The 24,824-nt window shown below is 41.7% G+C and overlaps 1 protein-coding gene across 1 annotated transcript; it reads right to left on the reverse strand.

Moving 5' to 3' along the window:
* Positions 1 to 5,880: 5,880 nt before the first annotated feature.
* LOC132206317 (CD209 antigen-like protein C) lies at positions 5,881 to 24,824 on the reverse strand. Its single transcript, XM_059639909.1, has 4 exons — positions 24,804 to 24,824; positions 23,783 to 23,890; positions 12,067 to 12,176; positions 5,881 to 6,102 (listed from the first exon to the last, which is right to left on the reverse strand). The coding sequence occupies exons 1-4, from the start codon at positions 24,822 to 24,824 to the stop codon at positions 5,976 to 5,978; spliced, it is 366 nt and encodes a 121-aa protein (XP_059495892.1). The 3' UTR covers positions 5,881 to 5,975.

A 24,824-nucleotide genomic window follows, 5' to 3' on the forward strand; every position in this document is an offset into this window, starting at 1 on the left:
CTGGATGGAAAGTTTGCCAAATGAAGGGAGACCAGGTCAAAGGGACCTGTATTTGCTGGAGTTTAGACACATTATCGAATCCCCATTGTCAACATCCAGTGCTACGCAGTACGCTGATCGTACCATCTACAAGATACATGTCAGGAATATAATGGGATACTTCCCACTTGCTGGGGTAGGTGCAGCTCTAGCAACACTCAAGTTGCTCGATACCATCCAGGACAAAGCGGCCCATTTGATTGGCACTACATGCACAAACATCTGCTTCCTCCACCACCAATGCTCAGTCACAGCGAGATGTACAGAATGATTCCATAAATAGAGGTTTAACAATGATCGGATAAACAGCTTTTAGGAATGTTTCATAAGAATTTAAATGTTGGCCAGAACAATGGGGAGAGTTGGGCAACTCTCCTGCCAGTAAGCTGTCACCTGTGAGAGGTTTCTTGTTAATGTCTCATCCAAAAGATGGCACCTCTTTCAGAGCAGCGCTCCCTCAGTGCAGCAGAGCCTGGATCAGCCTGGATGTTCTGGAGCAATGATGACCCATGAAGTTTTCGCTCTGATTTTAACCTGGATAGTGAGGTCAGCTCAAACTTATTGCCCCAGCGTGTTCAAAGAGCAATTCCCTTATCCGAACCTCAGCAAACAGCAACAATTTGTGGCCTCTGAGCTTGATTGAAATCTGAGACACCAGAAGGGAAAGAGGAATGAGGGTAGCAATTTTGATTGTCTTTTCCTGTACAGCAATGTCTGAAAAATGGAATGAAATGTCATTCCAGGAAATTGCACGCCGAATGCCCCACGGTGCCGTGTTACAGTTCATGGGTCTTGATTTGTTGAAGTGCTCTTACACAGTGCTAGCCCAGTGATCATTACTGGCAGTCTGCAGGCCGTTTTTACTGAGAGTTTGGATCTAGACAATGTGGCCTCAGGCAGGAGGCCCTGAGGCCATGTGGTGCAGCTGGGCTGGCTGACCAGTAGCGGCTAAAATACTATTGTAGGGGGCTCTGAGCCAGAGTCGGTGAGGGTCAGGGTTAGGGTTAGGGTATGGCAGGGTTAGGATTGTGTTACGGTAGGGTAGAGATAGGGGTAAGGGTAGATTAGATTTAGGGGTCGGTGTAAGGATTGGGTTAGGGATAGGTGTAAGGGCAGGGTTAGGGGGTAGGTTTAAGGGTAACTGAAGGGGTATGGTCAGGGTAGGGGTGGGGTTAGGTGTATGGGTAGGGGTAGGATTAAGTGTAGGGGTAGGTGTAGTTGTCAGGTAGGGTTAGGTGTAGCATTAGGTTTAGGGATAGGGTTAGGGGTATGGTTAAGGGTAGGGCTAGGGGGTAGGGTTAGGGTTGGGATAGTGATAGGGGTAGGGTAAGGTAGGGAAAGGTAGGGTAGGGGAGGTTAGGTTAGGGGTAGTTGTATGGTAGGGTAGGTTAGGAGTAGATTAGGGTAAGGGTAGGATGGGGAAGGGTAGGGATAGAATAGGGTAGGGTATGGTAGGGGTAGGGGTATGCTTAGGAGTGGATAAGGGTGGGGTAGGGGTAGGGTATTGCTGGTAGACGGTATCATTCTTAGGCAGAATCCCAATGACATTTAATACAGCTGCTGGCCTTCGATTAACTGAAAGCTCTCAGTGGGCAGGACATCCAGCCAAGGGTCCTTGACCCTTCGGGGAGGAGCCACTTATGGCCCATTTAGTCTCTCATTGGCACCTAATTTAGGGGCGTGGACCACATAAAGTGGGAACGTATCCATTATCCACAGATTACCCTCATTGCTTAACATTGTTCCGTCTGAAAATTCCCCATTTACCTTTCTGTCCTTTCCTAAATGCAAGCATGTGTTTTCACTTTGTTAGCGACGTTTTATATGATACATCATTAAACACTTAAATTGTTCCTGTAAGAATGAAACGTATAGATTACAAGAGTCAGGAACCTACGATGATGAGAAATGTGGTACATTCGGTTAAAAAGTAAAAAGATGTATATGTGAGGTTTAGGAAATAGAAATAAATACAATCTTTGATGAGTATAAAGGAAGCACGACTAAAATTAACAAAAAATTAGCAGGGCTAGAAGGGGCCATGAAATACCCTTGGAAAGTAGGATTAAGTAACTCCCAAAGCATTATATACATCCATGAGTGGCACAGTGGCTCAGTGATTAGTACTATTGCTTCACAGCGCCAGGGACCTGGCTTTGATTCCAGCTTTGATTAACTGTGTGGATTTTGCAGAGTCTCCCTATGTCTGCATGAGTTTCTGCCAGGTGCTCTGGTTTCTTCACATAGTCTTAAAATGTGCAGGTTAGATGGATTGAACATCCTACATTGCCACGTAGTTTCCAGGAATTTGCAGGCTAAGTGCATGGGCCATGCTAAATGTGGGGTGACAGGAATAGTGTGGGGGTGTGCTGGAGCTGGGTGGGATGCTGTTCAGAGGGTTCGTGCAGACTTGATGGACTGAATGGTGTCTTTCTGCACTTTAGCCATTCTATATTGGGAGCAAGAGGGAACTAGAGGAAAGAGTAGGTCCAGTCAATGGCAAAGGAGGGAATTTAAGTGTGGAGTCAGGGGAAATGGGTGAGGTCTTTAATAATACTGTGTATTGGAATTCACCAAGGGTAAAGACAGAGATGATGATAAGTTTAGAGAATGGTTTGTTGAACCTCTAAAGCATGTTGATATTAATAAGGAGGAGGGAATAAATGTCTTGAAAAATATCAAAGCCCCCAGGGCCTGATCAGACTTACCCCAGGGTATTGAAGAAGGCAAAGGAAGAGTTTGCTGTGGCCTTAACAGAGATCTTGGTATCCTCGTTAATCACAGGCAATGTCCCAGGAGGCTGGAGAATAGCCAATGTTCTTCATTTGTTCAAGAAGGGCAGTAGGGGTAATCCAGGAAATTCTCGGCGAGTGAGACTATACATCAATGAAAGGAAAACTGTTGAAGAAGATGTATAGGGGCAGGATTTACTCACATTTGGAAATGAATGGACATCCTGAAGAGAGTCAGCATGAATTTCTGCAGAGGAGCTCTGGTGCCCTCTGAGTTTCTTGAAGAAGTGACAAAGATAACTGAGGATAAGGCAGTGGGTGTTGTTTACATTGACTTTAATAAAACATGGTAGGCTGGTCTAGAAGATCAAATCACATGGGATCCATGGTGAGTAAGTCATTTGGATAACAACATTGGTTTGGCCAATGAAGATAGAGGGTAATTGTGGAGGGCTGTTTTTCTAACTGGAGGTCTGTGACCAGTGGTGTTCCACAAGATCAGTGCTGGGACTTCTGACTTTTGCAAATGTATATATCGCCATTTTGGATGAAAATGTAGATGGTCTGGTTAGTAAGTTTGTAGATGACACAAAAATAGGTTGGGTTGTGGAGAGTGAGGAAGCTTAGCAATGGATATAGCAGGAAATAAATCAGCTGGAAGTAAGGAGAGAAACAGCAGATGGAGCTAAATCCAGACAAATGTGAGGTGGTGGAGTTTGGGAGGTAAAATGCAACAGGAATGTATACAATAAATGACCAGACCTGTTGCAGCACTGAAATCCAGAAGGATTTTGGTGTACACAGCCATAGCTCCCTGAAAGTGGAAATACAAGTAGATAAGGTGGTGAAGAATGCACACAGCATGCGTACTTTCACCGGTCAGGGCATTGAGTATAAAAGTTGGCAAGTCACGTGCAAATGTACAACACTGTGGCCAGGCCACATTTGGAGAATTGTGTGCAGTTCTGCCTGTCACACTGCAGGAAGGAAGTGGAGGCTTTAGACAGGGTGCAGAAAAAGTTTATAAAGATGTTGCCTGGATTGAAGTTTGTCAGCCTTCTGGAGAGGGTTTACAAATTTAAATTTATTTTTGCTAGAGGCTAAGATGATGATTTATTGTCACTTGGACTCGACAATGAACAACATGATAAACTGCAGTGAAAAGTTTCAACTCTTGATACAATCTGGTTCCATTTGAATATTTTAAGAAAAAGAAGATAAAGCTGAAAGAAAGTCCATTTTCATTCCAACACCTTCACCATCAGTCCTGAGCCAGATGACCAATGACACCTTTGCTCCCATCCACTGCCGCCTGTGCCAGACCCAACAATGTCAGAGTCATCACTCTTCAGGTGCCAATTCTTTGTCGCTGGGTCCCCCTGACCGATGGCCCACCTGAAGCCCCAGCTCCAGGCCATCACAACCACGAGCTGCTGTCACTACCACGCCAATAGGCAGTAGTCCCCGCTCCACGCCGAACTCAACCAGGAGTCCCTGGCTCCACTGCCTGTGCCTCACCAATACCTGGAGTCCCTGCTCTGGGCCCAGCCTGACCAATGTATCCACATAACCTGTTCATTCCAGGTATCAAACTAAACATCAGCCTTCCATTTCACATCTGCAAAGAATTCAATGGGCGAGCCAAATACATCCTTTTTAAAAATTGGCTCTTTGTGCGTGAGAATTGGAAATAATATCCCTTCATACAGACACTTATCACTAATAAACTACTGTTATGATCCAAGATGATGTTATAATTGGGCAAGTCATACCTGGCTTGATAGATTATATTGTGATTTTTAAAAAAAAATTAATTGAATTAAATTTTAATTAAGCAGGGAGTGCTGCAGTTTTTGCTTTGATGTGAAACAAGTTTATTAACAAAAGAAATGAAGATTAAACAGAATTAACTGAATTATCTATTTATCAGACAAATTCAAAAACTTGCTATAATCCCATTATATCCAAAACATTCCTTCACAAATTGAAAAGAATTAAAAATGTCTTGTATAGGACTCAAAACACACCTCTTTCTCAGAATCCAAAACACCACTAGTGCAATAGTCATAGTTAGGCTCTCTGTATCTGACACCCCAGTATAAGTAAGTCATTTGTGACTACCTTTTTTTTGACTGGAACTACAGGTAGCTTCTTCCCAGAGCTTCAATGTATGCACTTTAAGTAAGCTCTTCAGGGTTTTATTTCAACACTCTTGGTGCCAGCACAGATTAACACTTCCCTCAAAGGTAACCTAGTTCCCTCCATATTTTTTTCTTCTTCTATTCCAAGGACTTCACAGGGCTACCCCACTCAAAGTAACAATTTGAACAGTAAAAGTCTCCCACCCTAGCCTGTGAATATTTCCCTTAAACCTAAAAAAACACAAGTTCTAGAGCCTTCGAACAGCTTTGAGGCCCATTATCTACCTTGTTGGTCACACAATCTAAAAAAGTAAAATCCATGAATGGAGCTCAAGAAAAACCATTCATTCTAAAGGCAGGCCTCAAAAACAACTTTAAAAGAAATCACCACAGAAGGAGTTATAAGTTAATTATCAACTTCTGACAGACCTGAAACCCACTGGTTACTCATTCAAAAGCGATATTGCAAACTAAAAACATTAATGATGGTTGTTAGGAGAACCAGTGCATGCTCTGGGCTGAATGAACTCCTTCCAGCCTTCTGTGATACATATAAATCACGCAGATCACATCACTCAACACACTAACAGACCACAGGACTCAGCCGTGCAATCCATATTTATTGAGAAATAAGATTACCGGGAAACAGTTTAAGGCAACAACAGAGTTATGACATGAAAGGATTGGAAGGCCATCTTATATTTACAAACACATGATGTCAAGGGAAAGGTGAAGTTTAAAGGTGGCCTTGAGTCCTAAAGGGACGTTGGGTATCAAGGGGAAAGGAGGGGAGGTGGCTGGATTAAACAGAAGTTGGAGTGAAGGAACATCCAGGGAAGTGGAATGCATCTGGATATTAGGGTGGTGGGGTGTGGGGATTGTGTTTGCGGGGGCAGGTGAAATAGATGGAGAGACTAGGGTGAAGGGGAAGGTGGTATTGAACAGAGAGAGGGCGTGAAAGTAGAGGTTGGGCATGATGGAGAGGTGGAAGATGGAGAGAGGTGGGGAACAGTGAGTGATGAATTAACTTGAGTGGGTGTAAAGCGATAGGAGCAGAACTACATCACACTGATTTTTCACAGATCAGACGATGACGGGAACTGCATGGCCAATCATGCCATTCCCCGTCAGAAGTCATTGCGGCACAATTTTCATTTCTGTTACCATTGGGCTGGCCACTCCTCCAAAACCTAAATGTGGAAAGACAACAGGGCAGAATGAATGGATTGTTGTACATGAAATGAAGTGTAAGGACCTTCTCTAAGGTACTCACAGCAACAAAAATTTGTCCTGTCAGCTGGTTGTTAAATGTTTAACAGAGTTACTGTAATCTTTGGAACAGCACAATAATGATCCAACACATAAAATGATTGCTCTGTGTGCCGAGCTCATATAAATATTCATTTATAAATGACACTGATGTTAAACACCTTCCTTGTTCTGATGACTCATGAAGCTCGACTGATGTCAAACAGTTGAATCTGTGAACATACAGAATCAAACATCTTAACCACCAATTAACTGGATTCATGCAGAAACTCAGGCCTGGAATCATTTTAAACACTGCAAGAATGAAACTGTTCAAGCCTGATACAACTGAAAAAAGCAGGCAGTGACCTCAAAGTGGCCGATACAGCACAAAGCCTGCAGTGGGGATGCTAATAGATTTTTGAACAATATTCAGCACCACTCCTAAGGCCCTGAAGCTGTCTGTGTTAATATCCCGCAAGAGCAGGACAGCAAGACAGGTCTGGGCTGATAATTGGCAGGCAACGTACACATCACTCTCCAAGGATCGATTTCCACTGCTGCCCTTCCAAAGCAGAAAAAGACTAATAATTCTAGCCTAAGGTATTAATTGTGAGTTTATGAGCTGTCAGGAGGGACAAGCCAAGCAGAATGTGTTGTAATGATACTGTGGCTTTACAAGGTGTATTTTCTCATGGGTTTTTTGAAGACAGGTTTTCAGACAGATGTATCAAGCTTTCTATTTGAACCTAATAGAGTAAACAGCTAGTGAGGACTTGGGCTTTATTTCACAGTGAAATGACAAGGCCAACCTGAATGGTTGCAAAAACTCTCACAGAACCAGGAGTTGTAGTTTTAGCTTTCAGCAGCAGTTACTGGGATCTTGAAGCTGGGTTTGGAAGCTACAGTGCATCTCTCCCTGCTATTCCTCTTTCTCTGAGTTTTCTCTTGATGTATTTTTGCTCCTGGGCTGGAGAATTGCCTGTTAGACAATCTATTTTACTGCATTTGCCTTTATCAAGGTATGTTTTTGGGATGTTACTACCTTGGCACTGTTACTGTTTAGCAGTTAAATAATCTGTTATTCTGGTAGGCTTTCTAACAGAATTAGTATTTAAATTTGATCTTTCTTTGTTGTATTTTAAATATCATGCATGAATAAAGTAAGCTTTGTGACAAGACAAGTAGTTTGCCCAATCAAAATGCATCTGGAATGCAATGCCTGGCACTTGCCTTTGAAAGCAGAAAATGTGAGGGTCTAGTCTATCTTCTTAATATATTTTGAGGGGGTTTGGTCTGGTCTGTAACAGTGCAGCTTGTCACATGTGGGGATTCCATGGCATTGCCATTATCCCAGTTGAACGCATGTGCAGGAAGTGCTGCAGAAGCTGGAACTCTGGGTCTTGGGAACTTGAACAGCAGCTGGAGACAATGCAGTGCATCTGCAAGACTGAGAGTTATGTGGAAAGTACATGTGGTGAGGTGGTCACATTGCAGTTCAAGGGACTAGAGGAAAGATAGCAATGGGTGACCAGCAGACAGTCCAGGAAGAGCAGGCAGGTAGTGCAGGAGTCCCCTGGGGTCCCACTCACTAACCAGTATTTCATTGTGGAAGTTGATGAGGAGACTGGTACCATGGAAGAATGCAGTTAAAGCCAGATTTCTGGCTTCACAAGAGGCTTGACTGTATCGGGGTGGGGGGAAAATGTTGCGGGCAGGAAGAAGAAAGGAACAGCAATTGTGCAAGAGGATTCTTTATATGGAGATGGAGACAGGCATTTCTCCAGTTGAAGACATGATTCCAAGGATGATGTGTTGCTTTCCTGATGCTAGGGTCAGGGATGTCACTGAACAGCTACGGGGCATCCTGGAAGGGGAAGGTGATGAGTTAGAGCTCATGGTACATGGTGGTACCAATGATATCGGCAAAGTGAGGAATGAGGTCTTGCCTGAAGAATTCAGGGAGCTCAGCAGTGAGTTCAAAAGCAGGACCTCAATGGTTGTAATATTTGGGTTAGCCCCAGTGCCATGTGTCCGTGAGTTTTGTAACAGGAAAATAGGACAGAGGAATGCGTGGCTCAAGAGTTGGTGCAAGAGGGAGAGTTTTAGATTCCTTGATGACTAGGACTGTTTTTGGTGAAGGTGGAACATGTACATTAGGGATGAGCCAATGCCTGAAGCACATTGGGAATATCAGATAGTTGGCTCGTGCTGGTGGAAAGATTTGAGCTAGTCTGGCAGACAGGACACAGAATGTTGCTGAAATGGAGACACATCATGGTACAGCAAAGGAAGCAAGTGACAGTGAGGTGAGTGTCAAGAGAGTAAGGCAAATTATTGGATCTTTAGGCAAGACAGGGGAGGGTGTGAAAAGGGCATTGGTGTAGCACTGGTATTCAAGGAGTCGCTATCTTAGAAGGGTCCTTAAATGAGGCTTTGAGGGAAGAACTTAGGAATATTAAGGGGCAGTTACTTTAGTAGCAGTGTATTATAGGCTCCCAAAGAGTCAGTGGGAAATAGCGGAACAAATATGTGGACAGCTCACAGAGGTAAGAGAAATTAATAGGTAATTATACTGGGGGTCTCAACTTTCCCAATAAAAATTTGGATAGTCATAGTGTTAAGTGCTCAGAAGGGGTGATTTATTGAAATGTATTCAGGGGAGTTTTTCCCATGACATGGGATGGTTTAAATTTCTTCTGGTAAAGGAAAAAGATGGCCTGCAAAATAGGGCTTTGGATTGAGGAAAGGTGGATTTTCTTAAAACAAAGCAGGATCTGACAACAGTCGACTGGGAAAAGCTCATTGTGGGTAAACCTAGAGTGGAGCAATGGCTGGGGTTGGTGGGAGTGGGATGGGGAGATGGGGGTGGGGGTGGAGAGGGGGTTGGGGTCGGGCAACATCCAAAAAGGAGCTGGGGAGAGTATAGGCCCAACATGTTTCCTTTAGAGGGAGAATGTCGGAGCTATAAGTTCAAAGAATCCTGGATGCCTTGGACTATTCAGGACTGGATAAAGAAGAAGAGGACAGCTTTTGGAAAGTCCAAATGGAGCAATTCAGCTATGACTCTCAGAAGTACAAGAGGGAATTTAAGAAAGCAATTAGAAGAGCAAAAACAGAACATGGAAAAGGACTCATGTACAGGATTAAGGAGAATCCTAAATTGTTTCATAAATAAACCAAAGGGAAGAGGTTAATCAGGGAAAGAGTAGGGTCCATGAGAAACCAAAGGGGTAACCTGTGTGTGAAGCAGCAGGATATAGAAGGGGTGTTGAATGAATATTCTCCTCATTATGCAAAAGGAGAGTGTAGGTACATAATTCAGGAAAGGAACTGTGAGGAACTTGCACAGTTTAGCATAGGATATGGGGTATAGTGGAGGCTGTGTCAAGCTTAAAAATAAACAAATCCCCTGGCCTGGACAAATTACATCCCAGGCTGCTGTGGGAGGAGAGGCAGGAAATTATGGGTCTTTAAAACAAATTTTTATTTCTCTCTGGCCGCAGGGGAAGGACAGAGCACTGGAAGATGGCTAAAGTGGTTCTGCTTTTAGAGAGGGTGGTAGCGGTGTGCCAGAAAATTACAAACTGATAAGTCTTATGTTGTGGTAGGGATGCTATTGGAGAAAATTCTGAAAGAGTGAATTAATATCCACTTGGAAAGGCATTTGGAAATTAGGGGTAGTCAGCATGACTTTGTCAGAAGGATGTCATGCCTCACAAATTTTGAGAATTTTTGGAAAATGTGATCAAGTGTGTGCATGAGTTAAATTCAATTGACACAATTAAAATGGATCTTGGCAAAGCTTTTGACAAGGCCCCATGTGGGAAAGTGATTGAGAAGGTTAAAACACATGAAATTAAGAGGAACGTGGTGAGGTGGATCAGAAACTGGCCGAGTAATAGGGCACAAAAGGTAGAGACAGAAGGCTGTGTGACTGGAGGCCAGTAACTAATGGTATACCACAAGGATCAGTCCAGGGACACTTATTGTTTGTGATATGAAGAAATGGCACAGTTTTAGGATGAGGAGCAAGAGATTCACAGGGGATTTGGGAAAAAGAAGACTTTTTCACTCAGCTGCTGATGGGAATGTGGAATACACTGCCTGGGAAGATAATGGAGACTGGAAATTTTACAACCTTGGATGGGCACTTCAAATATGATAACATTCAAAGACATGGGACAAGTGTAGGAAATTGGGATTGGAGCACATTTAGTGGCAGTTATATTGGTGCAGACTCGATGGGCTGAGGGGCTTTTCTGCACTGTTTGAATTTATGACCTGATTGTAATTCAATTCCTTGGAAAAATCAGAACAGAAATTCTGTAAGCTCCATCGAGAATTCTTCAACATGTTGCAAATGGGAACATTATGGAGGCTGGGTGGAGTGATAAAAATTACAATTTCCTCTTTCAAATTGTCTCAACAGGGACAAGCCAGGGAATTATGGTCTTTATGGAATTGATATTGTGAAATAGTAAACACTGGGATAGAGGTAAGTGACTCAGGGCCAATACAGCGTAATCCAGAAGATCATGCTTGATCAACCTTCTAATTATTTTAACTAATTAGAAGAAAAAAAGGCAATGCAATGGATCAGGTTTTTATGAATTTTTAAATGCATTTGATAGCGCTTCACAGAGAGGCTTAATGAGAGGGGACGAACAAAAGAACAAAACAGAAGTACAGCACAGGAACAGGTCCTTCAGCCGTCCAAGCCTGTGCCAACCATCATGCCCTAATTAAATAAGAAAGAAACCTTCTGCCCTTATTCAGCCCATATCCCTCTATTCCCTCCCTGTTCACAGATCCATTCAGATGCCTCTTAAAAATCTCAGATGCACAGTGGCTCAGTGGTTAGCACTGCAGCCTCACAGCACCAGTGACCCGGGCTCGATTCCAGTCTCGGGCAACTGTCTGTGTGGAGTTTGCACATTCTCCTTGTGTCTGTATTGGTTTCGTCCAGGTGCTCCGGTTTCTTCTCACAGTCCAAAGATGTGCCGGCTGCGTGGTATGGCCATGCTAAATAGTGTTCAGGGCTTTGTAGATTATGTGGGTTACAGGGGGATGGCCATACTAAATTGCCTGTAGTGTTCAGGGGTGCGTGTGGGTTACAGGGGGATGGGTCTGGGTGGGATGCTGCAAGGGGCAGTGAGGACTTGTTGGTCCAAAGGGCCTGTTTCCACACTGTAGGGAATCTAATCTAATCTAATCAAATGCCGCGAATGTGCCTGCTTCCTCCAAATTCTCTGGCAGTGCTTCCCAGGTTCCTCACAAGCTCTACATGAAAAACCTCCCTCACGTATCTCCCTTAAACCATCCCCCCTCATCTTGAACCTATGCCCCTTTGTAATTGAAACTTTGCTCCTGGGAAAAAGCCTCTGACTATCCACCCTATATATGCCGCTCATAATTCTGTAGGCCTCTATCAGGTCTCCTTGTCGGTGCTGTCTTTCCAGTGAAAACAATCCCAGTCTTTTAAACATTTCCACACAGCCAATGCCCTTGAGACCAGGCAACATCCTGGTGAGCCTTCTCTGCAGTTTCTCCTAAGCTTCCATGTCCTCCTGGTACTGTGGCTACCAAAACTGCACACAATCCTCCAAATGCAGCCTAACAAGGCTTTTATATCACTGCAACATGTTTTGTCAACACTTGTACTCCATGCCCCAGCCGATGAAGGTAAGCATGCCATATGTATTCTTTATCACCTTGGCCACCTGTCTTATCACTTTTAATGCTGAAGACCACGCCACATGGCGATAAAGAGGGGAAGTCACTGAGATAGAGAGTAAGCTGAAGGGCAAAAAACAATGAGATAGAAGTTGAGTAGATTCAATATGGTGGCTGATTCACTCTGTCGCAAGTGAAAATTATGTCTGTATGATGGAAACACAACTCACTTTACAGTTGAATCATAATCAGTCCCATCCACCCAGTGCCACTTCCCTTCTTCAACAGAGTCGTGGAGTCCAATCCAACAAGTATTTTTCATATCTACGTGTAAATATTTCTGATAGATAAATAACAATGAACCTGTGTTAATGTGTTTTTTAATGGCTACCATTGCAACAAAGAGTTATTAGACTTGCTTCCAGAGAAATGTAAAGCCACCGTATTTACCCAGAATTACTGTTTCATGACACAGAGAGAGAGAGAGAGAGAGAGACAAAACACCTGACCGTCACCACACCTCAGTCAAGAGGTGGGGTTGAGAAAGTAAAACATGCTTGGGAGACTAATATGAGTTTTCCCACATGAAAACTGTTCTCTTCCTGCCTCATTTCCACTCTAGTGGCTCAAATGAGTTGTATTTCAGCCTAGAAGGGTCTGAAAGGGTTAACACTCAATCGACCAGCCACACCCATTTGGTGACAGAGTCCAGTAGAATCTAGTGGGAAACAGGCTTCAGGCTTGGTCCTCCCAGCAGTCTTTGCAACAATGCACAGACTTTTTACATAAACTACAAATCGTTGAAGAAATACAATTAACATGCAATAAAGAGATGTTGCCAAATTGTCAAATTCTGTTCTTACATCCAATAATCTATGACATATTTACTCTACAAGACTCTTCCCATTAGAATTAATGGCTGCCCTCCAGGAGACCATGTGAACCCCAAATGAACACATAGACTGTGAAGAAATGAAGGTAGCACACATAACATCCACTCCTAACATGAAGGGATTGATCTCAGTGAGATTGGGAGACCCAGATTCTGGATACAATTGAAGTGTTCTGGAAACATTGAACCAGAAGAGAGATTCATGGATAAATCTTTCAAAGACCAAATAACAGTGAACAGAACAGCACGGGAACTGGCCTGGCAGAACAAAGAGATAAGGACAGGAAGGCCCTAGCTGAAGAAAAGGAAAAATGGAAGAGAAGATAAACAGAAATAGAAAGAGTTTGAATTCAGAAGTTGACATTTACTCAGGAAAGTCCACATAAAAGTTTGGAGGCAAATGTAGAAGGTAGGCTCAGTGAAGAAGATAGTGATGATTAGCAAACCCATTGTAGCCAAAGACCTGGTGGGGTCTGTTTACATATGTCCAGTCATTGCCTAAATTTGATGAGATGGGAGTAGAAGCTTTTTTCATCTCATTTGTGAAAATGGCTAAACAAATAAAATGGCAGGTGACTATGCAGGTTTTGTTGGTCCAAACAGAGTTGGTAGGTAGAGTTAGTGAGGTGTTTGTGTCACTATCAGAGGAGTTATCTGGGGAGTATGAGGAGGTGAAGAAAGCCATCTTAAGTGCATATGAGTGAGTGGCAGAAGCCAATAGAAAACATTTCAGGAATCTGAGGAGGCGCCTTGGCCCTGAGCTTGAAAGGATCAAGCAAGGTAATTTTTAAAGGTGGATAAGGGCATTGGAAATAGATCAAACATACCGTGCTCTGAGAGAAATGATTCTTTTGGAGGAGCTCAAAAATTCACTTCCTGAAGTAATGAGAACTCATGTGGAAGAGCAGAGGGTTAAAACTACAGGATTAGCAGCTGAAATGGCTAATGATTATGAGTTGGCTCATAAATCAAAGTTTGGTTTCAGACATCAATTTTGATCCATGATGGATAAAAATTGAGGTTAAGGAGAAATCCTCAGGTGGTAAGAGAAAACAAAATCTCATTGAAGTTAATAAAGATAGTTTCCTGTCGGGTGAAAAGGAAACTCATGAAGGGGAAAGAAGTTAAAATGCTCAGGTGTTTTCTCTGCAATAAATTGCAGTGAAATTGCAGTGTTGTTGCTCAGAAAAAGCACTGGGAAGATGGATGTGGGAAAACAGGATAAGCCCGTGAGTTTTATTGAAGTGGTAAAGTAAAGCAAATCAGAAGTTAAAAGCATGCACCAGAATGTACAACCCAGTTGGAAGTTGCTTAGGAACAAAGTTCCAGATCTTTCTTAAATGGTTTACTTGAGAATGTAGGGTTTACTCGCATAGGCCAGGATCAGCAGCTAAAGAAGTTACAGTATTCAGATATGCAATCATGTCAATCTTTGCTGTTGACGGATGAGGAGATATGTAATTCAGAAGGACAATTACCAGAAAAAGTGGCAAAATGTGGAATTCATGAAGAGAGGAGAAGTGCTCCATAGTGTAGAGTGAGGTTGGAGTGCCCGGTGAAAAGTGAAGAAGTAGTGACAGGAGACTGGAGGAACTCTTGACTCCAGGAATACAATTTGTCCTTGGTAACGATACAGTTGGATCACACATTATAATGCTGCCTACTGTAGTGGAAAAGCCAGTGGAAAATCAGGCAACTGAGGTATTACAGGAAGTATATCCTGGGATTTTTCCTGACTGTAAGATAACAAAGTCACAAAGACACAGGTTGAAGCAGGAGGAGAAATCAAAGAATAAAGACAAAGCAGTTGAAGGAGAATTATCAGAGACCACTTTTGATCAAATGGTTGAGACAAAGCAAGAACAGGTAGAAGACAAAGTGGATATTTTTACTTCAGAGAACTTAACTGAGTTACAACAGAAAGACAAAAAACTGAAGCAGTTGTAACAAAAAGCATACACAGAAGAATCTGAGTGTATTCCAGAATATTACTATCTTAAAAACCACATGTTCATGAGGAAATGGAAACCACCACATACTCAGACGGATGAGAAATGGACAGAAATTCATCAAATTGTACGACCAGTGGGTGATAGAAAGGTGGTGTGGCAGTAGCATATGAATTACCAGTAGGAGGTCATTTATGAGTGAGGAAAACTCAAACTAAAATACAAAAACACTTTTACTGGCCTTGACTGCAAAAGTATGTCGCTGAATTTTGCCAGACATGTCAAATGTGTTATGTAATTGGAAAACCTCAGGCAGTAATGAAACCAGCACCTTTATAAGGAAACCTTTTACAAGGGTCTTAGTTGGTGGCATAGGATCCCTACCTAAACCCAAAAGTGGGAATCAGTATTTGTTGACAATAGTGGATGTGCCCCCTAAGATTTCCAGAGGTCATTGTATTATGCAATATCACAGCTAAAAGGATTGTAGAAGAGTTACTCAAATTTTACATGAGATACAGACCACCCACAGAGAAACAATCATATCAAGGGTCAAATCTTACACCAAAATTGTTTCGGGAAGTTATGGACATCTTAGGAATAAAACAATTCAAATTCACTGCGTACCATCCAGAATTGTAAGGAGCATTAGAACAGTGGCATCAAACAGTAAAGACCATCTTAAGGGCTTATCATCAAGGCTATCCAGATGATTGAGATAAAGGAATTCCATTTGTGCTATTGTCAGTTAGGGATGCATCTCATGAATCTCCCAAATTCAGTCCATTTGAATAAAGTTTTCGGCATGAGGTGAGAGAACCACAGATTAAATAAGGAGAAATTTGTGAGCAAGAATTCAGAGACTATGTTTTGGTCTATGTTCAAAGTTTTAGGAAATGATTAAACCGAGCATGGGGGTTGGATAGATAGCATTTAAAAGTAGCACAACATATATTGAAACAGGAAGCAGACAAGAAATAAAAACTTAGCAATTTTGCTAACAGCAACAAAGTGTTAGTGTTACTTCCAGTGACAGGTGAACCTTTAAAAACAAGGTTCGGTGAGTCTTGACTCATCAAAAGGAGATTGAGTGAGATGAATTATTTGATAAGGATGCCAGGGAAAAAGAAATCTCACCAAGTGTATCATGTGAATACGCTCAAAATGTATTTTGATATGGAAAGAAAGCAAAAAGAGAATGTGTTTCTGGTTACAACACAGGGTGAAGAGCCAAGTTCAGAGGATTCTGAATTGGTCATTATTCAACTTACATTGGACATTGAGGAAGTTATCAAAAATTGGAAACATTATTGAGTTACCTTCCAGAGGAAAATCAAATGACCTGAAAGAGCAATTACTATTTGCGAGGGGATGTATGTGGGAATAAACTGGGAAGTACTAATCCAATTGTTTTCTTCTTTATTCATTCATGTGATGAGGGCATAGCTAGCTGGGCAGCATTTATTGTCCACCCCTAATTGCCCAGAGTCAACCACATTGCTGTGGGTATGGAGTCACATGTAGGCCAGACCGGGTAAGGATGGCAGTTTTCTTCCCTGAAGGACGTTAGTGTACCAGGTGGGTTTTTCATGAACAATTGATTCACAATCACCATTAGACTCTGAATCCTGGATATTTTCTTGAATTCAAATTTTACCATCTGCCATGGTGGGATTCGAACCCAAGTCCCCAGAATATTACCCAGATCTCTGGATTAACAGTCCAGTGATAATAGTACTAGGCCATTGCCTCCTCTTAAGTTATGCATGACGTAGATATAAGAAATGCTGTTCCAATTAAGCAACATCCTTATTGACTTAACCCTCAAGTTGGCTCAGGTCCAAAAAGAGATTGAAGACAATATTGTTGGAGTGATTTGCAGTGACTGGAGCTCACCCATAGTAAATGTGCCAAAACCAGATGGTACCCCACCATTATATGCAGACAATCACAAAGTCAGTGCAGTTACAAACTTTGATTCATATCAGATTCCACATTTGAAAGACTGTATTGAGAAGGTGGGACGAGCAACTTATGTTTCTAAGTTAGACTTACTCAGAGGATACTGGCAGGTAGCTTTCTCTGAAAGAGCACAGACAATTTTGGCTTTTGTGACGCCAAATGGACGATACCAATTTAAAGTCATGTCATTTGATATGAAAAATGCAGCAGCCACATTCCAAGGATGAACTAATAAAGCCCCATTTCTAGATGACCAAATTGTGTGGTATGCATCAACGACCTGGTGATTTTTAGTCATACATGGGAGGAACATTTGCAGCATTTATCAGAAATATTTGATTGACTTCGGGAGGCAGGCTTGGGAATAAACCTGGCTAAGCGTGAATTCACCAAACCCCAAGTCACATTCTGGGGCCATGTTTCCGGGCATGGGCAGACAGCCCCATGGAATATGAAAACAAAGGTTATTGGGGAATTTCCTGTATCATCAACAAAGAGAGCAGTACTATGATTCCTGTGATAGAGTGGGTTTTATCAGACGTTCGAACTGAATTTTAGCTGTGTGGTTGTTTCATTAACTTACTGAAGTGCAGAAAATTGCAGTTGATGGCACACTCTGGGAAAGCATTTGATAGCCTGAAAGTTGTATTAATCACTGCCCCAATGTTAGCCACACCTAATTACACAGAGCCATTCAAGGTGGTTATCGATGCAAGTGATGTGGTTATTGGTGCTGTATTCTCTTAGGAGAAGATGACGAGAAGTTAGAAAGACCTATCGGGTATTTTTCAGAAAATTGAATATTCATCAACAGAAATATTCCCCATTTGAAAAGGAGACCTTGACCTTGTTGTTGGCAGTTCAACATTTGAACAATAATCGTACCAGTCATATGCCTGAGACACTTGGATATACTGAGCATAACCCATTAGTGTTTTTGGAAAAAATTAAGGACAAAACCTCCAGACTGTTTCAATGGAACTTATTATTGTAGCCATTCAATTTGAAAATTATACACGTGGCAGGATGAGAAAATGTAATTGCCGATGTGTTGTGTGACTTGGATGAAGAAAGATGGAGGCATTCAGTGGCAGGAGTAAACAGACTGAAATAGAATGTAGCAGTGAATGTTTGTATGTTTCGAGTCAATGTAATGCAAAGGTATTGTAGTGTACTGATAGAGTAGGCCTAATGCTGTTAAAATGAAGCCATCTTTGGATGTTGATAGTTTTGTTTAGGGAAGGTGTGTGACGATGCTGTGACTTTATAAATGTTATCTATTTCCTGTTTTTTTTTGAAGAGAGGTTGTAGAGGCAAAGGTGCTGAAATGGCTACAGGACCCAGCTTGAATCAATAGTTAGAGATTGTAGGAACTGCTAATGCTGGAGAATCTGAGATAACAGGGTGTGAAGCTGAATGAAAACGGCAGGCCAAGCATCATCAGAGAGCAGGAAAGTTTGACGTTTCAGGTCGGAACCCTTCTTCAGAAAGTTTATAGTTTCATGTGTTTATAGTTTTATGTGTTCATCCAGCTCCACACCTTTGAATCAATAGTGTTTTCTTTGAAACAGTTTAAGAATGGAAGGGGAGTGGCCAGTTCTCCCTGTTCAGGTTCTAGTTTTGTTTTCACTGTCACAGACAGATGATGTTTTGAGCACCAGGAGGGTTGCAATCTTTAGTAAATGATGCCTAATTGAATTTCTCTGGAATCTCTCTGGATGTTGTTTTCTCCTGCCTGTAAGAGTCTGTGTCTGAATTTCCCTTTTTGCCATGGTGTGTGCTCAGGGGATGTTACTATACTCATACGGTTACTTCGTTTTGTTGCAGTATTGGGTCAGTTAAGTTTTCCAATAATTAAGCTGTTCTAAATTCCACTTTCATCTTTTCATGTTTCAACTGTCCTGTTTAAATAAATTCTGTTTTGCTTCAAGCTGCATGGTTTGACCAGTTGCATCACACCTGGAACACCCACTTCATGCCTACCTTTTAAATAAGAGAAAGTTAGCATCTCAAGTACTTTCTTAAAATATTTTGAGGGGATCTGGCCTGGCCTGGCTTTTTTAAACTAAAATCTTTATGCCTCTATGTCGGCATCCCTCTGTGCCCTGCCTATTCATGTATCTATCTTTATGCTTCTTAATGATTGATATTGTATCTGCTCCTCCCACCTCCTCTGACAGCACATTCCAGGCTCTCAACCCACTCTGTGTAAAAATAAAACCTGCCTCCCACGACTTTCCTCTGATACTTTAAACAAATGTTCCCTAGTAATTGGCATTTCGACGCTGGGAAAAAAAACTCTTCAACTATCTGCTCTATTCATGCTCCTCAACATTTTGTAAACTTCTATCAGGTCACCCCTTAGTCTCTGATATTCAAGTGAAAACAAACCAAGTTTACCTAATCTCTCCTCATAGCTAATACCCTCCAAACGAGGCGTTATCCTGATATATCTTTTCTGCATGGACTCCAAAGCTCCCACATTCTTGTGGTAGTGTGGAGACAAATACTGTCCACAAATATTCCATTTGTGACCGAACTGAGGTTCTGCAGGGCTGCAGCCTGCAACATAATTTGTCAATTTTTATGCTCTATGCCCCAATCAATGAAGGTAAGCATGTGATATGCCTTCTTGGTCTCCTTATCCACTTGTGTAAGCAATTTCAGAGAACTGTGGGTTCTGCCATTTATGACGTACTTTTCTCCAGCATGAGACCTTCCAAAATGCATCACCTCACATTTATTTCAACTAAATTCCATCTGCTGTTTCTCTGAACAAGTCTCTAGACGATATCTTGCTGTGTCCTCTAGCAATCCTCCTCACCATCGACAGCTCCCCCAATCTTTGTGCCTTCTATACACTTACTAATCAGACCACCTACTTTCTCCTCCAAGTCATTTATATGTATTACAAACAACAGAGGTCCCAGCCCAGATCCCTGATGAAAACTATTGGTCGCAGATCCCCAATCAGAAAAAAGTCACCCTTCCACTACTACTCTGCCTGTGATAACTAAGCCAGTTCTGTATCTATCTACCAGCTCACTATGAATCCCATGTGCCCTCAGCTTTTAAAGCAGCCAGCCATGGGAGGCTTTGTCAAAGGAATTGCCAAATTCCATGTAGTCAACATTCACATCAATCATCTTTGTTAATTCCTGAAATAAACTCAATCAAGTTTGTGAGACACAACCTCTCCCACACAAAGCCATGGCGCCTATTGTGAATATGTCCCAATTTTTCCAAATGAGAATAAATCCCTGAGAAACTTCTCCAGTAATTTTTTGTCCCACTGATGTGAGACTTGTTGGCCTGTGATTTCCTGGATAATTCCTCTTGCCCTTCTTCAGCAAAGGAACAACGTTGGATATTTTGCAATTCTCTGGGTCTTCTCCTATGATGAAAAAGGATATAAAGGTTTCGTACAAGTCACCTGCCTCACTCTCGGATAGGTCCCAATAGGCCCTGGGGCCTTGGTTACCTTAGTGGTTTTTAAAATACCCAGCACCTTCTTCTTTGTCACATTGACACGCCCGAGAATATAAACATTTTATTCCTGAAACTCATCATCCTCAATATCCTTCTACTTTGTGAATACTGATGCAACGTAGCCAAAAAGAACTTCACCCACTCCCACCAGATCCATGCATAAATTTCTTTGTCCTTTAGTTGACCTACCCTTTCCCTAGATATCCCCTTGCTCCTTGTATACAGTGACAATGCTATCACTTCAAGAAAACCCAGGACAAACTAACCCTTTTAAGGAGAGGATGTAAAGACAGAGGCACCAAACTGACGACTGAAAATGGCTTAAATAAATAACTCAGGAGGTCTTTAGGTTTTTTTGAAACAGTTGTAAAAGTGGAAGGGGGTTGGCCAGCACTTGCAGACCAGTTTTTCTCATGTTTTTTAGCTTTAGCAGTCAGAAGCTGTATGGGGTCTCAGAACAGCTGGAAGATTCAGTGATGATTCCTTTCTGCTACTTGCTCTAAAATCTCTCTCAAAGTTGTTTCCTCCTAGATTGGAGAACTGCATGTAAGGATCTGTGTCTGAATTTACCTTTTTGCTAAGGAATATGTTTGTGGGATGTTACTACATTGGAACAGTTAATCAGTAATGGGTACTGTATCTGTTATTCAGTTAAATTCTCCAATCATTAAATTATTTTAGATTCCTCTTTCTTTTGCTTGTATTTTAACTATAGTGTTTAAATAAATTGTGTTCTGCTTAATATCGACTAGTTTGACCAGTTGCATCACATCTGTCTTCAAAATAAGAAAACCAAGGATCTAGGTTACATTGTAAAAATATTTCGAGGGGTTCTGGTCTAATCCAGAACAATGCATATACAATGCCTTGGGATTCCCCTTACTGATGCTGGCCAGGACATTTCATTGTCCCTTTTAGTCTCCTAGCGTCTTGTTTGAGATCTTCTCTGCTTTCTGTATATTCTTCAAGAACTCTGCCTTCACTTTCCTAAACCTTGTATATGCTTCCTCTTACTTTCTGATTAAGAATTACCCTCTGTCATTGTCTTCAATGGTGAGTGGGACACACCTTGAAAAGCTCAGGTGAATCTGTCAAAGGAGTGATACAAAGTACCTCAAATTATTTTTACATCTGACGGCACATTTCAGTTGCTCTGCCATTTGCAACAATGAGGCCACCATTAATGGGGAACTAACACAGCGCATTCCCCTGGCAGAGCATTATTTCATAAAGATTACGCATTTGTTTTGAATATGAACTTGGATAAACAGAAGTTTGGACATTACTGTGCTGCAAAATGTACAATGTCTGTTTTTGCCCAAAACTTGAAGCTCAAAAATGGAAATGTGTGATGTTCTATTATTGGTTACAGAATGCCATGCAACCTTTGGAGATACTGGATTTAATACGAAGATCATACCACATGCCTTTTGGTTAAAAAGCTACCTCATAACAATCTTTTTGAGTTTTAAGTGCCAACATTTCCTAGACCTAAGAAGGGATTTAAATTCAGATCTCCAGAAAACTTGCTGGCAAGTATGAGTCTGTTTCTTTCTCAGTCTCTGTGGGTGGTAATAAACAACATTCAAGTTCACTGAAAATAACACATTTCAAATTCAAAGAACTGACCAGGTTCAACTAGCCAGCTTCAAAATGATGTCTTCTCTCAGACTGCAGTTGACTTCAGGAGTTTCATGGTGAATGGCAGGGCTTCAAGTATTGTAGAGGAAAAGGGCAATGAAGAAGGCTTTTGGCACACTGGCCTTCATCAGTCAGAGCATTGAGTATAGAAATTGGGAAGTAATGTTGCAGTTGTACAGGACGTTCGTGAGGTCACACTTGGAGTAATGTGTTCATCTTTGGTCACCTTGTTATAGGAAGGATGTTATTAAACTGGAAAGAGTGCAGAGGAAATTTACAAGAATGTTGCCAGAACTCAAGGGCCTGAGTTACAGGGAGATATTGGACAAGCTAGGACATTTTTCTTTAGAGTGTAGGAGATTTAGGGGGGATCTCAGAGAGTGTATAAGATCATGGGAGGCATGGATAGGGTGAATGCACTCAGTCTTTTTTCCAGGGTTGGGAAATCAAGGGCTGGAAGGCATCAGTTTAAGGTAAGAGGGGAAAGAACATGGGAGCCTGAGGGGCATTTTTTTTACACAGAGGGTGGTATGCATACCGAATAAGCTGCCAATGGAAGTGGTTCAAGTGGGCACATTAACAAAATTTAAAAGGCTATTGGACAAATACATGAACAGGGAAGGTTTAGAAGGATATGGGCCAGGGGCATTGAGTTAGCATGGATGGGCATTTTGGACGGCAAAGACCAGATAGGGGCAAAGGGACTGTGGCTCTATGAGTAATACACTAGAAACCAAAAAGGCTGTGAGAAAGTGACTTCATTTTACCGTTATGTTCTGGACTCTTGATCTCCAGAATTTGTTCATTTTGTCTATGTTTTTTACCTCGAAATTTCTGCAAAGTTGCTTGTCTTATCTGTCCTAATCAGAAATGAAAGCATCACTAATTGTATTTATAAGAGAAAATGTTGCGATTTGAATAGTAGTATAATATTCCATGAGCCCTTGTTAATGGATATCTTGTTTACAATAAATAAAGTTACTTTTGTTTATTAATGAAGCCCGGTTTGAATTTTCTTCATCATGAATGTCAATCAAAGTCAGGCTAATGAACCATCTTCATAATTCAGTTGGTCATTTATGTATGCGTGATCTTTCACTGAAAAGCGGGTCTTCATTACCAACACTCTCTTCCCATTAGGGTCTTAACAATTTATAATATCAGAGCTAGAAAAGTTCATGTGGGTTGTGGTATAGTTATGTCTGAGCTAGGAGGCCTTGGGCTCAAGTCCCATCTGCCCCAGAGGAATTTTGTAACACATCTACAAGTTGATTAGCAACTTTAATAAGTGTAACAACTGAACACAGGATTGGTTGTATTTGAGACTGAAATTTGAGCTCAGTAAATTGATCATGCTTGCCTTCATTTCTCAGGCTTTTGAGAATAGGAGTTGTGAAGTCATGTTGAGATCGTACAAGAGGTTGATGAGGCCTCTTCTGGAGTACTGTGTGCAGTTCTCGTAGTCCAGTTATAGAAAAGACATTAAACCGGAGAGGGTTCAGAAAAGATTGACCAGGATATTGCTGGGAATGGAGAGTTTGAGACATAAAAATGCACTGAAAAGGCTGTGACTTTTTTCACTGGAGCATAGGAGATTGAGCGGTGACCTCATTGAGGCTTATAAAATCATGAGGGGCATGGGTAGTGTGAATGACAAGGGTCTTTTCTCTAGGGTGGGAGAGTTCAAAATTAGTAGCCACATACTTAAGGTGAGAGATTAAAGACTTAAAAAAGCAGATGAGAGGTAACACTTTTATGCAGAGAATGGTTCACGTGTGGAACGAACTATCCGTGGAAGTGACAGATGCAGGTACAGTTACAACAACTAAAAGGCATTTGGGTAAATTAAGGAAAAGGAAAGGTTGGGAGGGATGTAGGCTAGGTGGGGGCTAGTTGTAGGCTGGGGGCACTAGTTTTGGAACATGATCAGCATAGACTGGTTGAACAGAAGGGTATATTTCCACGCAGTATGACTCGATGACTCCATGAATAGAATGAACAAAGATTCCTTACCTTCTCCTCAGAACTGTTAATAACAACAAGGTCAGCATTCAGCAATTTACAGAATCTTTGTGCCTCTTCCCAACTTGCTGTATGTGAGGAAAAGTAGTAAAGTCCATCCTTGAACAGGCTTCAATCCTTGGCACACTGGAGATGAGCCAGAGCTGTGAACATATTGAAAAAATTGAAAAACACCAGCTGGAAGAAGGCAGTATCTCACACATCTCCTTATTCATCTGGGACACATTTTGTAGATAGGTTTTTTACAGGAAAAATTTATAGCGCTAAGAATCACAATGTACCAATTTACGACTATTTATGTTATTAATTCAGCTAACTGACTGTGAATGATCAATCCGGATTTCATATCTTTAGACTTGTTTTTCTTTGACATTTTTCAACATCTTTTCAATGTTAATATCACTGGATTAGTAATCCAGAGGTTCAGGTCAATGTTTGAAGAATGTCATTGATTGGCTGCAGGACATTGCGAAGGGGCAGGGAGAAATGTCTATGTCAGTAACAATGAGGTGGGTAAATAAGATAGGATGTGGACCTGGCAAGAAAAAAATGGAAAGCTAGGAAAGAAATTAAAAGGCATCAACTCGAAGGCCCCAGAAAAAGACACTCCCAGTGCTTTCAATGAGATCGGGAATGGGAGAATTAGCTAGGTGAATGTATGGCTGGAGGGATATTGTAGGAGGGAAGGATTTAAGGCACTGGGACCACAAGATAGATCCTATACAAGCTGGACCCCAGTAGCACTAAGTTCAATATCCTCATGGGGGAGTGTGCTAGTCCAGTGGGAGAGGGTAGAATGAGAGTAGTCGGGAATGGAACCCTGTGGGGGCCAGGTCAGAGTGAGGGAAATAAGATGGAAATAAAAGACAGAAAAAGAGGTAGAAAAGTGGAAGTCAGAGAAAATGAGGATGAGCAGCTAACATGGCTATTGTATGAAGAAAGTATAAAAATGCCAAAAAGTCAAGTCTAAAGGTATAGCGTCTGAATAAAATGAACTTTCACCTAAACGTACCTGGGGACAGGGTAGGCCCAT

This window comes from Stegostoma tigrinum, chromosome 35 (assembly GCF_030684315.1).
Source record: "Stegostoma tigrinum isolate sSteTig4 chromosome 35, sSteTig4.hap1, whole genome shotgun sequence".
NCBI lineage: Eukaryota > Metazoa > Chordata > Chondrichthyes > Orectolobiformes > Stegostomatidae > Stegostoma > Stegostoma tigrinum.